Consider the following 12,951-nt stretch of genomic DNA (forward strand, 5'->3'; position numbering starts at 1 on the left):
ACTCGGCTGTTGTCCGTTGGCTGCCGTCACCCGCCATCCCTCCGTGTCTGTCCTGTGTGGCCTCTCCCCATATAAGGTTTAGGGCCCATCTGGTTAATCCAGGATGATTTTGTCTTGAGATCCTTCATGTAATTGTATCTGCAAAGACCCTCATATTCACAGGTTCCAGGGGTTAGGACTTAGACATATTTGAGGGGCCACTATTTAACCCAGTGCAGCAATAAATATTTCTGGTTTAGTACAGTTTTTAAGATTCTGATTTCAAGCAATTGGGTGGAGATGGATGCTGCAGTTTCCCCTAGCAAAATCCTAGAAATGACTAAAAAGGTATATATTATCTTAAATACTGTAAATACATATTGTACTTGAGAAAAAATGGGGGGCGCAACTCTCAGTGTCTTGGTGCACCCGAAAGGATACGGAGTCTGTGAGACCTACGCTTGCATGGTCTGTAGCTGAAGGGCTTCCCGGTGGGGAGAGTGTGGGGTGGTACCGCCAAGGAGGTGGCTGCAGCAGGGGGCTCCTCCCAGGGGCGGCCTCGGGGTATTTACTTGAGAAATGCGGTGGGAGCGACCAACAGAACACGTGCTGGGCATCCCTCCCTCCCCCAGGCTGTGGAGGTATCTGACGCCAGCACTGAGCAGTGATGTGGTCAGGGCAACGCCATAGGTGGCCGGGGTGCCCGCAGTTCCAGACCTGGTATACACACAGGCCAACAGCGCAGCCCACCTATTCCCCATCGCTCACTGAGGGCCAGGCAGGGGCACCCAGGCAGCAGTGCCTGCCCATCCCCCAGCCAGGGGGTAGTCCAGCAGGAATCCCTGCCTTCTGGGCACCTTTGAGAGACATTGGATGCTGATGGGAATGCCCCGAAGAACTCATCCATGAAGAAACACTAATTACACAAATCACAGCAGGACTAAGTATCATCCTGAGACGTTTACACCTGAAATGACAGCCTGCCTGGGATTTATGTCAAAATAATTGAAGTGGGTCCCTGGCCAAGAAATGGGTGGAGAGAGAGATGAGGTAAGATGGGTCATGAGTCAATGATCGTTGAATGATGAATTGCCAACCAGAATGGAGAGGAGGGTAGTAATGAGGTTAATTCCTTGTCTCTTACAGGCAACTCAAAACAGAGGTATGTGCCTGGGTTTTTTGTTTTGTTTTGTTTTGAATTATAAAATTAGCAACCAGAACAAGTGAAGATAGAAATAATGAAAATTTAGCCAATTCTCATGCATGAGATTGTCAAGGGAGACTTTTCATTTTATACTTGGTTGTTTTTTTTTTAATTAGTACAAATTACCTTTATAAATATTAAAATGTAAATCATTCACAAATCTTGGTAATTTTTCTTACTAATTACAAAACTTTTGTGACTTGTCTTACAACATTACAGTTACGAACTGCCGATTAACCATTTTCAAAACCGGAGGTTTACCCTCCCTTGTCTTATTTCTTAGAATTGGGTGGAAATGATTGGAAGGTGATAGCCCATCACAGAGTATTGCATTCAAGGCTCTGCTGACCCGAGAAAGGTCTGGGGATGAAGCTTAAGACCATGTTATGTGACTCTTGAGGAAAATGTCACCAGTTGTCTAATGGGTCATCACTAGGGTGAGGATCATAAGGTGGGAAAAGGTCAGGTCACACTTGGACAGTGTTAAAAGCTGCAGGCTGACTTCAAGGAGTGAATTAGGAGAAGAGAGTAACTTCTTTCCTCGGCCCTTGGTTATTTCTGTCAGGAGATTTTTTTTTTTAATTGAAGTATAGTTGATTTACAATATTGTGTTAGTTTCAGGTGTACAGCAGAGTGATTCAGTTACACATATATACATACATATCTTTTATTTTTCTAATTATTTTCCACTATATGTTATTGCAAGATAGTGAATACAGTTCCCTGTGCTATACAGCAGGTCCTTGCTGTTTACCTGTATGTCAGGAGATGTTTTTGATGGTTCTTCTCCACACGCATCCTTGTCTTGGTTGGAAATGGACATGGGGTGTGTGGAAGCCATGCACCTTTGGTGGGTTTATCAGAAAAACATTCCCGAGAGAGAGGGTGACGGGGTGCTGGTGGAGTGCTGAGCGGTGGGCCTGGAGGGCTGAGAGTGTCGCCTTCGTAAGTCAACGCGGTTGAAGTGTATAGATGTCTGGGCTTCCTTCCTGTACGTCTGTCCCCTGGACCTGTTGCCTCCCTTCAGGCGGCTCAGCCCTCCCAGGGCAGAGTCAGGGCAGAGCACACGTGGGCGCTTGCCCAGTGCCCCTCGCTTGCCTGCGCCTAGCCGGGCGCGGCTCCCTCTCGCAGGAGGTAGCGGGCAGCTCCCTCCTCTCCTGGTGCCTGGTTTCCTTTCTGTGATGCTGTTTATGGAGAGCAGTGTACTTCTGCTTTCCCTTGATGCCTTTGTGATTGTAGTTGGAAAAGCTGTTCACATTTGAAATCTTCTACCTTCAGTATTTGAATCAGTGACAACAAACCAATGTGAGATACAGCCAGGATCAACCCATTTCTATGAATTGGTGTTATTTAACGCCTGCCACTGAATGTTAAGTTGTTTGTTTTTTCTAAATGCACTTTTGCTTGTCTTCATGACTTACAAACTATTGCCAGTGTTCTTTAAGTCTATTCTGATGGTGATAAATGGATTCATTTGGGAAAATCAGCTGTTTTGATTAAAAATGAATACAGGTTAGTGGAAGGAGCTTGTGTACAATTTTCTTGTCAAAGAGTGGCGACGAGGCAGCCAGCAGGGTTACTCCCTGGGCTTTGAGTATCAGTCCCTGGCCCTCTGCTAGCCAGCTCATCTGCACAGAGCCCCTCCTTGCTGTCAGACTGAAAACAATCCAGCTGTCAGTGTGCTGAAAATAACATTGTGTGCATCTTTAGTTTTGAGGGGATGGACTGCTTTTTGCATATAGTCTTATTTTTTACTACAAGGAAGAAATTTTTTAAAAAAAGAAAGTGTGTTCAAGTTGTTTAGTTATCACCTATGATTTTATTTTCTTATTTCATCCAAAAGAAAAAAAGAAGAAAAAAATTGGAAAGCTTTTAATTAGATGTATTTAAGTGGAAAAAAGAAATGTTTTACTTCATCTGGCTTCAGTTAAGTGCCTTAACAGGTAGCATTATTTGGTTGATGCTTAGTAAAGAAATACAGTAGTAGTTCCAGTTAAGTCTTTGGAAGTACGGGGACAAAGAGAAATGTTGAGTTTACTCGGCACTGGCTCAGGGATATAGCAAATCATTAGTATTAGGTATCATGTTGTCACGTTAACTTTTTTCCAGAGTATAAACTATAAAACTATAAGTTTTAAAGTCTGAAACTACCTTGGTTGAGCATTTCAAAATCCTTAGGCGATTCTAAAACTTGTGCATCACTTCCTGATACAGCATTCTGATAAGAACCAGGATAAATCTCAGGTTTCTTAAAACAAGCAAAAAACATAGACATTAGCCTTGTAATTTCAAACCTGTGATTTGTAGCTTTGAAAATTAAGGATTGCTTTCAGAATTTAACATGATTTTTATTTTGGGCTCCCGAATTGCAAACCAAATATTTCTTTTGTCTTTTTTCTTTTTAACAAAAGAAAATCCAGATGAAGAAACCCCTGTAAAAATATTTTAATAAAATGTATCTTTATTTCAGTATCTTAAATAGTGAAGATGAAGAAATATTCAATAACGAAGAGCATGAATATGCATCCAAAAAAAGGAAAAAGGACCATTTTAGAAATGACAAAAATACTCAGTGTAAGATCATTTTCATTAATAATTTCATATTTACGTGTTGAATATGTTGATAAATTGAATTGCATTGACAGTGCCGTCTTATGATGTAAATGCTGATACAAGTTATATAAGTAGCAGCACTGTATCCAGAGTTGCCCACTGACTTAGTGGTCAGATATTTGCAGCTCAACCATTTAGCTGAGTAAGTCATTAGTAAGATTTGCTACAGTGAAACCGAAGACAGGAAAACCTACAAAACAGCCTCTATGTCTGAATGTTGAATAGCAGTCCTGAATTCAGGTCCATTCACTCCCAAGCAGTGAGGCCGAACCTTAGGGACCTTGACATTGGGCTTTGGTGCAGGAGACGCTGCTGGTTCGGAGCAGAAGGTAGACGTGGTCAGAGCTGGAGCCATGGAGGCGGGATGGGGACGGGGATGGGGAGGCTCTGAAAGGGCCCCTGTGCAGATGCCCAGACTTGAGTCACTGAGACCCTGTGAGTGAATCCTGTCGTGCGCCCTCTGGAGGCTCCCATGGACCATGTAGTCGTGATCCTCGAAGCTTTGGGATATGAGTTACTTAGAAAGTGTATTTAAATGGAACACCATATGGGGCAATGAAAGAGGAAGAGAACTTTTATTAGGGTGTATACCAGATGCACTTATATAACCATTTATGTTTGGATATGGCTGCAGTCACTTGGTGACACTATTTTCTTCCAAGTTACCTAGACGTGGTACTGTCATAAATCATCTTTCATGTAAAGATGTTTCAGTAGCTCTGAAACTGATATTAGGAAACGAAGCAATTCTGGTTGCATTTAGCCAAGTCAAAGCATCTCTTATCTATATGATGTCAGATAATTTTGTTAGCATGTGGCACTGTTGAAGTTCCTTAAAATCTTCATTTTGTAATGATTCACCAGCTTTTAAAAACAAAGTTAATTTTTATTCTAGGTTTTTATCGTGAAAAATGGATCTATGTCCATAAAGAAAGCACAAGAGAAGTAAGTATTCTATTATAAATAAGAGTATATTTTGTATTGTTACTGTTGAATATGTGATGTTACATTAAACTGTTTCTTTTGCAATATCAGACCTGTGTCCACATTCTAAGAGGTGAAAGCATAAGAGGGTCTTTGAGACAGTGTTTCGTGTGTGTGGTGTATGTCAATGCCCCGTACGAATCTGAATCAGCAGAGGGCTGTTTCAGGAGAAGTATGGACCCCCAGGTACTTTGATATTTTCTCCCCCGCCCTCCCCAAAAGCTGTTCATAGTGAGCCACTGGTACTAGTAGGGCTGTGTCTTGGCTCTCCTGTGTTTTGGGTTGGTGAGAACAGTTTGTAAACCCCTCATTTATTTTGTAGAGTAGTAGCTAAGGTGATGTTGGTAGTTAAGCTGGAATCTGCAAAGAGCAGTTCGAGCCCTGCCCACCTTTCTTTTGCAAAAGGTTTGTTCACCTCCACTCTGCATGTTTCCTTTTTCTCTTGGTATCTGGGGAAGCTTGCTTCCATCTGTTGTCTGAGAAACTCTCCATTTGCCTTATTTTGCAACAATGGGGGAAAATATTCAGGGAGCAGTTGTTTAGCATGTATTATGTTAGCGTAAGTTAAGGATTCCAGAAGTGTTAATAGTGGGTGTTCTGAAACCAGCCCAGCTTCCTAGAAGCTTAAGGATTAGATTCTGAGATAGAAAATTTATCCGACCTATTTGACGATGGTTAACATTGTTAAATGGGTATGAAACCACTCTAACCCGTAACATACACTCCAGTACACCATTGGAAGGTGTTTGGCGAATCTGACCTAGTTTGAGCTTATGAAAGACTGTTAGACATTTGGACTTCCCTGGTGGTGCAGTGGTTAAGAATCCACCTGCCAGTGCAGGGGACACGGGTTCGAGCCCTGGTCCGGGAAGATCCCACATGCCGCGGAGCAACTAAGCCCGTGCACCACAACTACTGAGCCTGTACTGTAGAGCCCGCGAGCCACAACTACTGAGCCTGCATGCCACAACTACTGAAGCCTGTGCGCCTAGAGCCCGTGCTCTGCATCAAGAGAAGCCACCGCAATGAGAAGCCCTTGCACTGCAACAAAGAGTAGCCCCCACTCGCCGCAACTAGAGAGAGACCGCGCGCAGCAATGAAGACCCAATGCAGCCAAAAATAAATAAATTTTTTTTTTTTTTTTTTAAAAAGAAAGACTGTTAGACATTTCATTTGCTGGGTGTCACCACACTGATTACAGAACAGAGGTCCAGCTTCGGCTGCACATGCAGCAGAGGGGGAACTTGCTGTGAGTCTGCAGGGTGTTGCATGGGTCCTGGGAACCGGCACAGGCAGGCACAGGGGGGCACAGGAAGGGGCCAGGACTCGGAGCTGGTCCCATCTGTCTCCGCATCACATCACGCCTTTGGTCTTCTCACCTGGGGCCCGCCAGGTGTTTGCTGCTCGTGTGCTTCAGACGTGTGATTTTATTTCCCCCCAAAGAAGAGGCTGTTGTGAGATGGGTGGCAGCCTGGGAGGAACACCAGTGTTTGGAATTCTGTTCACTGAGAAAGAGAATAGTTACCGGCTGTGATTGATTTCAGGTTATGATCGATATCCAGTTAATCTTGGCTTCCTCCACAGCTCCCAGGAAAATATTTTGTACTTAGTCGATATTCAGTAAAAATACATAATGAATGTTTTAAATAAGTGTATCTTGTTGGCTTGTGCACACATTGAGAGTGTTGTTGGGATTTGGGTGTAAAACCAAATCAGCCCTCACGGTGCGTCTTCTGTCAGAGACTAAGGATTTCCCCTCCAGCTCCCCCTCTGGCCCCTCTCCTGTCCTCTGTTTGAAATGTGAGGCGTATTTGTCACCTCATGTTTTCTGTGATTATTCCCCACTTTATCTATACCCACAACTCTGCACTGAAGATCTCTTTATGTTCTAAGTATTCCAATACAGAAGATCGAGTTTAAAATGTCTTCTGAAACCTAGGGTAGAGATCTGTACAAACCAGTATGGAATGTAGGGCATATCACTGCCCACGGTCACGTCCCGTCACCTCTAGCCCTTTGCACCCACACGCTGGTATTCAGAACCCCACCCAGCTCAGGTGCCTCTCGGCCTTGATCCTGAGCGTCTGGGCGTACGTCCAGGCCTGCAGGCACACAGGACTCCCCGCAGAGGAATCGAATTCCAACGTGTAGTTTATAGCAGATGCTTCTTCATAGTGGCCAAGCATGATTTATGTATTTGTAGTTGCACAACCTAGAATACATCCAGTTATTTTATGATTTTAGGCTTAATTTTGTCCTCCCCCAAATGCATGCCAACAAAGGAAATTGACAAATATTTAATCAATATTTATCCTTGTCATTAAGTGGTGTAGAAATGTCAGTGCATAGTGTCTTGATTGTACATAAATTACTTAAATTTAGCATTGTTTTAATTTTACTCTACTTTCAGCTAAATATGGAATAGATCATAATAAAAACAAATATCCTTTGCCAATATTAAAAAAGAAATTGCGCAGACTAATTCACATTAACTGTTAGCTCATTTTGACTCATGACCCATTTGACAGATTTTCACTTGTGTCTGTTTTTCCAGAGACACGGCTACTGCACTTTGGGAGAAGCTTTTAACCGCTTAGACTTCTTCAGTGCGGTCCAGGACGCCCGGAGGTTCACTTACGTGGCCAGAGTGAGTATTTTATTTCAGAGACACTTGATGACACTTTGGAGCGGCTGCGTTTTGAAGATTATCATGTGAAATATTTAAGATGCTTTTGACGGCTGCGTACAGTTGTGCTTGTTCGCTGGTAGAGAACCCCCGGGGGTGGGCGGGCGGGCGAGGCTCCGGGCTGGCACTGGGGCTTCTGCAGGCTCCCGTGGGGGCAGGGGCACGCTCCCCGCCCGTCGCGCTGTCGGAGATGCAAAGAGGAGGCAGAAGGTATCCTGGGAATCCTTACCCGGTGGTTTCACATGCATTTTCTACTTTGTGTCTTTCACGGAGTATGATCCCTGCTTAATGGAGGGACAGTGGGCTAACAGAAAGAAGGAAATTTATACCGAATGGAACTCCACAGAAGCCTTATTGTGTTAATAACATGTTTTTAGAGGAAATTTTTATCTTGGCCTACATTCAGAAAAGAAAGGATCTTGCCATATATTCCGTTCACTGTCTGCTTTTATTTGCCTAACAAATTTATTCACCTTCTTACTATTATAGGCAAAGAGTAAGTGATGGGTCACGAAGCTGTTAATTTTGGATTTTTGATGGTGCTGTGAGACTCTGGAAAGATATTCCTTGTAATGGCTGCTAGGCATTTGGAAGTGCTACCGGAAGGACAGAAAACTGGGTGGTTAAATGATTTTAAGCCCGAGTGTTTGGTTTGGTCCCGGTCAGAGTTTGCCGGGCATCCATGTGACTAGCATCTGGGGTTCCTAGCCACGTGCTCCCTGCAGCCTTGCCAGGTGGGGGCTGTGTGGAGGCCCTCCGAGGGTTCGACTTCTCCCAGGTGCCTGCGCACCAGACAGGGGCCTCCACCAGCTACCTCTTCCCTCCAGGTGACCGAACCGGGATTTGACTCCACTTTGTAGAAATGCCAAGATTTGAGTATCCAGGAAAACTTGTGTCAGCAGAGAGGTCTGTTATACAGTAAGCGTTTACCCACATGCTTTTTGATAGTTCAGATCATGCTTAGTTGTCTAATACCAGCTGCTCTGGACCGCGATCCACACAAGGGATTTTACTCATGGGGGCGTGAGAGAGACTCTGGGGCAGGACGGAGACACGGGAGGGAGGACGGAGACGCGGGAGGGAGGACGGAGACGCGGGAGGGAGAACCGAGCCTCCTGGTTTCAGTGCCGGGCTTTCTGCTCGTCTTGCTGGTCCAGGCCCTTGGTTTGCTGACCAGAGAAGGTCTGAGCGTTCTCTGCTCTGTGTCCTACTGGACCTGGTCACCTGAACAGCCTTGGGATCTTTGTTTTGTCCGCATGCCGATCTCTTTTTCACTGAGGAGGCTTTCTTCAGATGTTGTCCTCATCCTAGACAGTAGTATCTGGCAGATCGTAGACTTTCTCTACTGGTTCTTTTGTAGTATGTGTAAAAAAATACGTAACTAAAAAGTAAAGTGCATGGTGTGGTCCACGTGCTAACGCGTGAAGTGGCGTTTCTCTGCGTCGCCTCTAGAAATGGCCGCCGGGGCTGGTGGCTTTGGCAGCTGCTGAGCCCACTGTGCAATGCCCGCCGCACCACTGGGCCTTCCCACATGGCTGGCCTCTCTCTGTGGTACTTCCATGATGGCCGAGTGCTCCCTCCAGGTGGGGCCTCCCCATCAGGGATCCTCACCTCCTCACCCTCCTCCTGCCCCTGCTTCCTGCTCCTTCAAACCCTTCCCGAGGCCAGTTACCTTCCCAAACTGATCTGCTTATGTCTGCCTTCTCCGAAAGACAAAGACAAATGAAGCCAGCTGTCAGTGACTCTGTGATCGGGTCCACGTGCCATGGCCATGGCGCGCTGTCCCCTGGCCCTAGTGACTCTGTGATCGGGTCCACGTGCCGTGGCCATGGTGTGCTGTCCCCTGGCCCTAGTGACTCTCTGATCGGGTCCACGTGCCATGGCGCGCCGTCCCCTGGCCCTAGTGACTCTCTGATCGGGTCCACGTGCCGTGGCCATGGTGTGCTGTCCCCTGGCCCTAGTGACTCTCTGATCGGGTCCACGTGCCATGGCCATGGTGTGCTGTCCCCTGGCCCTAGTGACTCTGTGATCGGGTCCACGTGCCGTGGCCATGGCGCGCTGTCCCCTGGCCCTAGTGACTCTGTGATCGGGTCCACGTGCCATGGCCATGGCGCGCTGTCCCCTGGCCCTAGTGACTCTCTGATCGGGTCCACGTGCCATGGCCATGGTGTGCTGTCCCCTGGCCCTAGTGACTCTCTGATCGGGTCCACGTGCCATGGCCATGGTGTGCTGTCCCCTGGCCCTAGTGACTCTGTGATCGGGTCCACGTGCCATGGCCATGGCGCGCTGTCCCCTGGCCCTAGTGACTCTCTGATCGGGTCCATGTGCCATGGCCATGGTGTGCTGTCCCCTGGCCCTAGTGACTCTGTGATCGGGTCCACGTGCCGTGGCCATGGCGCGCTGTCCCCTGGCCCTAGTGACTCTGTGATCGGGTCCACGTGCCGTGGCCATGGTGTGCTGTCCCCTAGCCCTAGTGACTCTCTGTGATCGGGTCCACGTGCTGTGGCCATGGTGTGCTGTCCCCTGGCCCTAGTGACTCTCTGATCGGGTCCACGTGCCGTGGCCATGGCGCGCCGTCCCCTGGCCCTAGTGACTCTCTGATCGGGTCCATGTGCCGTGGCCATGGCGCGCCGTCCCCTGGCCCTAGTGACTCTCTGATCGGGTCCACGTGCCGTGGCCATGGTGTGCTGTCCCCTGGCCCTAGTGACTCTCTGATCGGGTCCACGTGCCATGGCCATGGTGTGCTGTCCCCTGGCCCTAGTGACTCTGTGATCGGGTCCACGTGCCGTGGCCATGGCGCGCTGTCCCCTGGCCCTAGTGACTCTGTGATCGGGTCCATGTGCCATGGCCATGGTGTGCTGTCCCCTAGCCCTAGTGACTCTCTGTGATCGGGTCCACGTGCCGTGGCCATGGAGCGCCGTCCCCTGGCCCTAGTGACTCTCTGTGATCGGGTCCACGTGCCGTGGCCATGGCGCGCCGTCCCCTGGCCCTAGTGACTCTCTGATCGGGTCCACGTGCCGTGGCCATGGTGTGCTGTCCCCTAGCCCTAGTGACTCTCTGTGATCGGGTCCACGTGCCGTGGCCATGGCGTGCTGTCCCCTAGCCCTAGTGACTCTCTGTGATCGGGTCCACGTGCCATGGCCATGGCGCGCCATCCCCTGGCCCTAGTGACTCTCTGTGATCGGGTCCACGTGCTGTACTGTCTCTTCTCCCTTCCCTTTCCTCCTTTTGCCTCCCCAGCAGGCCTGATGCCCCCACTTACTTTCTTTTGATCGTGCTCTGTGCCTCACCTCTGGGTGACATGTCCCCCTGCACTTGATGCCACCTTGTCTGTGGGGGTGGGATCCCCTCTCTCTCGGCACCCTGCCACTGGGGCGGAAGCACTGCTTTGCGAGTCTGTTAGTGCGTCATCGTGCGGTCAGTACCCCTGAATCCCACTGAATCGTAGTTGGCCTCAGTGGCTGGAGCAGTGTCCTTGGCACCTCTCTGCTGCTTTCATGTTTACACCACACTTACCAGGACAGTGAGGGTCTCTTGCACTTCTTCTCAACAAGACAATTTCCCATAACTTGTGCTGTGTTGTCCAGATGGCCACTCCTTAATATTAGAAGAGCCGTAGATGTACACACGGTGGTTTTGAGGTGACTGATGAAAGAGTGTCCTTACGTTTCGGATGGCATGCGGTAATATTTGCCCTAAGAATTTATATGAAAAAAATTAGTAGAATGCATCTTTTAATTAACATTTTATATGAAATCCCTTTGTTTATCTAAAATTTGCATTTTAAACTGAGGCTAGTCTATAATTACTACATAGTTTCGGAATAAAAATTAGTATTAGAGTTTAGTGTTCAGTATAAATTGTTTTAGTTGTCAAAATAAAAATAAGTAGTTTGGAATGGAAGTTTAGTCTTTATTCTCCTATACTTTGGCAGGAATGGAAATTTGACGTCTTCTAATGACACAAATCTAAATTAAATTGTCTCTTCCACATCCTGTATATGAAATAAGCCACTTTCAGTATTGTCTGTTACAAAATATTTGAAACATCTTCATACCTAGGTTACTTTTATAATTTTTCAAAATTTTAGTCTGATTTTGAGGAATAAACATTGTTTTTCCAAGCTGCATTCACTCAGCTTTTGAAAGGAGAACAGAGAACTAGTTTCATGTGCCGTGTTCCTCAGAACATGGCACCTAATTTAGGGTCACTGCTGGATCACACAGGCAGTGCCTGCCGGCGCTGGCGGGAATCCTAAGGAAACCTGTAAACATGGGGTTGTGAGCTGCCCCCTCAGCACTGTGGTGGGATGAGTGGGTGGTCTCTCACACGCTCCTCGTGCATTCGGCCTGTTCTTAAACCTCATTCACGTTACATTTTGTCCATCTGGCCACGGATAAGTCCAAACACCACTTCTTGCTCTGGGCTAACACGTGCGTAAACACACACACTGCCTCCGCTGCTGCGCTTCGTCGGCACACTTGTAAACAGTCGTGTTCTTCACCACCATTCAGCAGAATTTGTGTTACAAATGTAATGCTGTATATTTAGTTTCAGACTAGTTGGTTGTCAGTGATATGGCTATTATGTTAAACTGCTGGTAAAACTATCTTGTAATTTACAAAAAATGCTTATTTATAGATTGAGAATGTTGTCTTGGCCGGCTCCTGAAAAGCCCTTAGCATAATTTATTGAACTATTAAATTTATTTCCAGAAAATCAATAAAAACTGGTCTTTACTCACTAGTAATTTTTCTCTCCTTAACTGATTATTTGCAGTTATTATTTTATAATATGTGCTGAGAAACTTTCTTATTGGGGGAAAGAAAATGACAGTCAAGATGCCGTTTAGATTTGGCCCTGGTGAGTGGACAGTTCTTAATATATGGTCCGTAATTGAGCTTACTTCTCATTCATCCCATTTCTATGTAATGTATAAGTAAATTAAAAGCATTTTTGGTCAGTTTTAGGACCTTACTTTCATTAAGATAAATCAAAGACTTAAATTTGGTGGAATTTTGAAAATTTTAAGTAGAAAAATTAACCAAAGACTTGGAATTATTAGCACATAGGTAGTTATTTCGCCGCAGAGGGGGAGATGGATAGCAGTCAGAGTTGGTATTTTAGAAGGCCTTTGAAGTGGGCTTTCAGCTCGGTGTCATGGTTGGAGACTGAGTGTCAGCACCTTTACCTCCCGTCTAGCAGTCGGTGTCCCCTGGTCTGAGGTGGGAGGGGTGAGAACCTTGGTGCCCATATTGCTGAGCACCCTTAGGAGAGGTGCACGGTCACATCCTGTGAGGTTGACTTGTCTTTCCAAACTAACGGTGTCAGGGAACCTTCTAATTCACATTCCAGCCATAGACCTCGTCCTGCCTGTCAGCGATACACACTGAAGTTCAGCAGTGCAGAGAGGCGGCGTCTGTCCTGACTGTCAGTGCACACCCGGAAACCGGGCAGCCCCTCAGTGCCAGCCCTTCCTGGGGGA

General features: G+C 46.8%; 1 protein-coding gene across 12 annotated transcripts in view; it reads left to right on the forward strand.

The window, feature by feature from the left end:
- The window catches only part of FBXO25 (F-box protein 25), a 56,488-nt gene that overhangs the window by 20,082 nt on the left and 23,455 nt on the right, over positions 1–12,951 (forward strand). For all 12 annotated transcript variants that reach the window (XR_009006468.1, XR_009006469.1, XR_009006465.1 and 9 more), the window contains exons 3-5: positions 3,654–3,757; positions 4,692–4,741; positions 7,335–7,427. Coding sequence is in view for 6 of the 12 variants with exons in the window: in XM_057537091.1 (XP_057393074.1) it covers positions 3,654–3,757; positions 4,692–4,741; positions 7,335–7,427 (247 nt within the window). In the remaining 6 variants the exon portion in view is untranslated. The remainder of the gene's footprint in view (positions 1–3,653; positions 3,758–4,691; positions 4,742–7,334; positions 7,428–12,951) is intronic.

The sequence above is a fragment of the Balaenoptera acutorostrata genome, chromosome 21 (assembly GCF_949987535.1).
Source record: "Balaenoptera acutorostrata chromosome 21, mBalAcu1.1, whole genome shotgun sequence".
NCBI classification, from domain to species: domain Eukaryota; kingdom Metazoa; phylum Chordata; class Mammalia; order Artiodactyla; family Balaenopteridae; genus Balaenoptera; species Balaenoptera acutorostrata.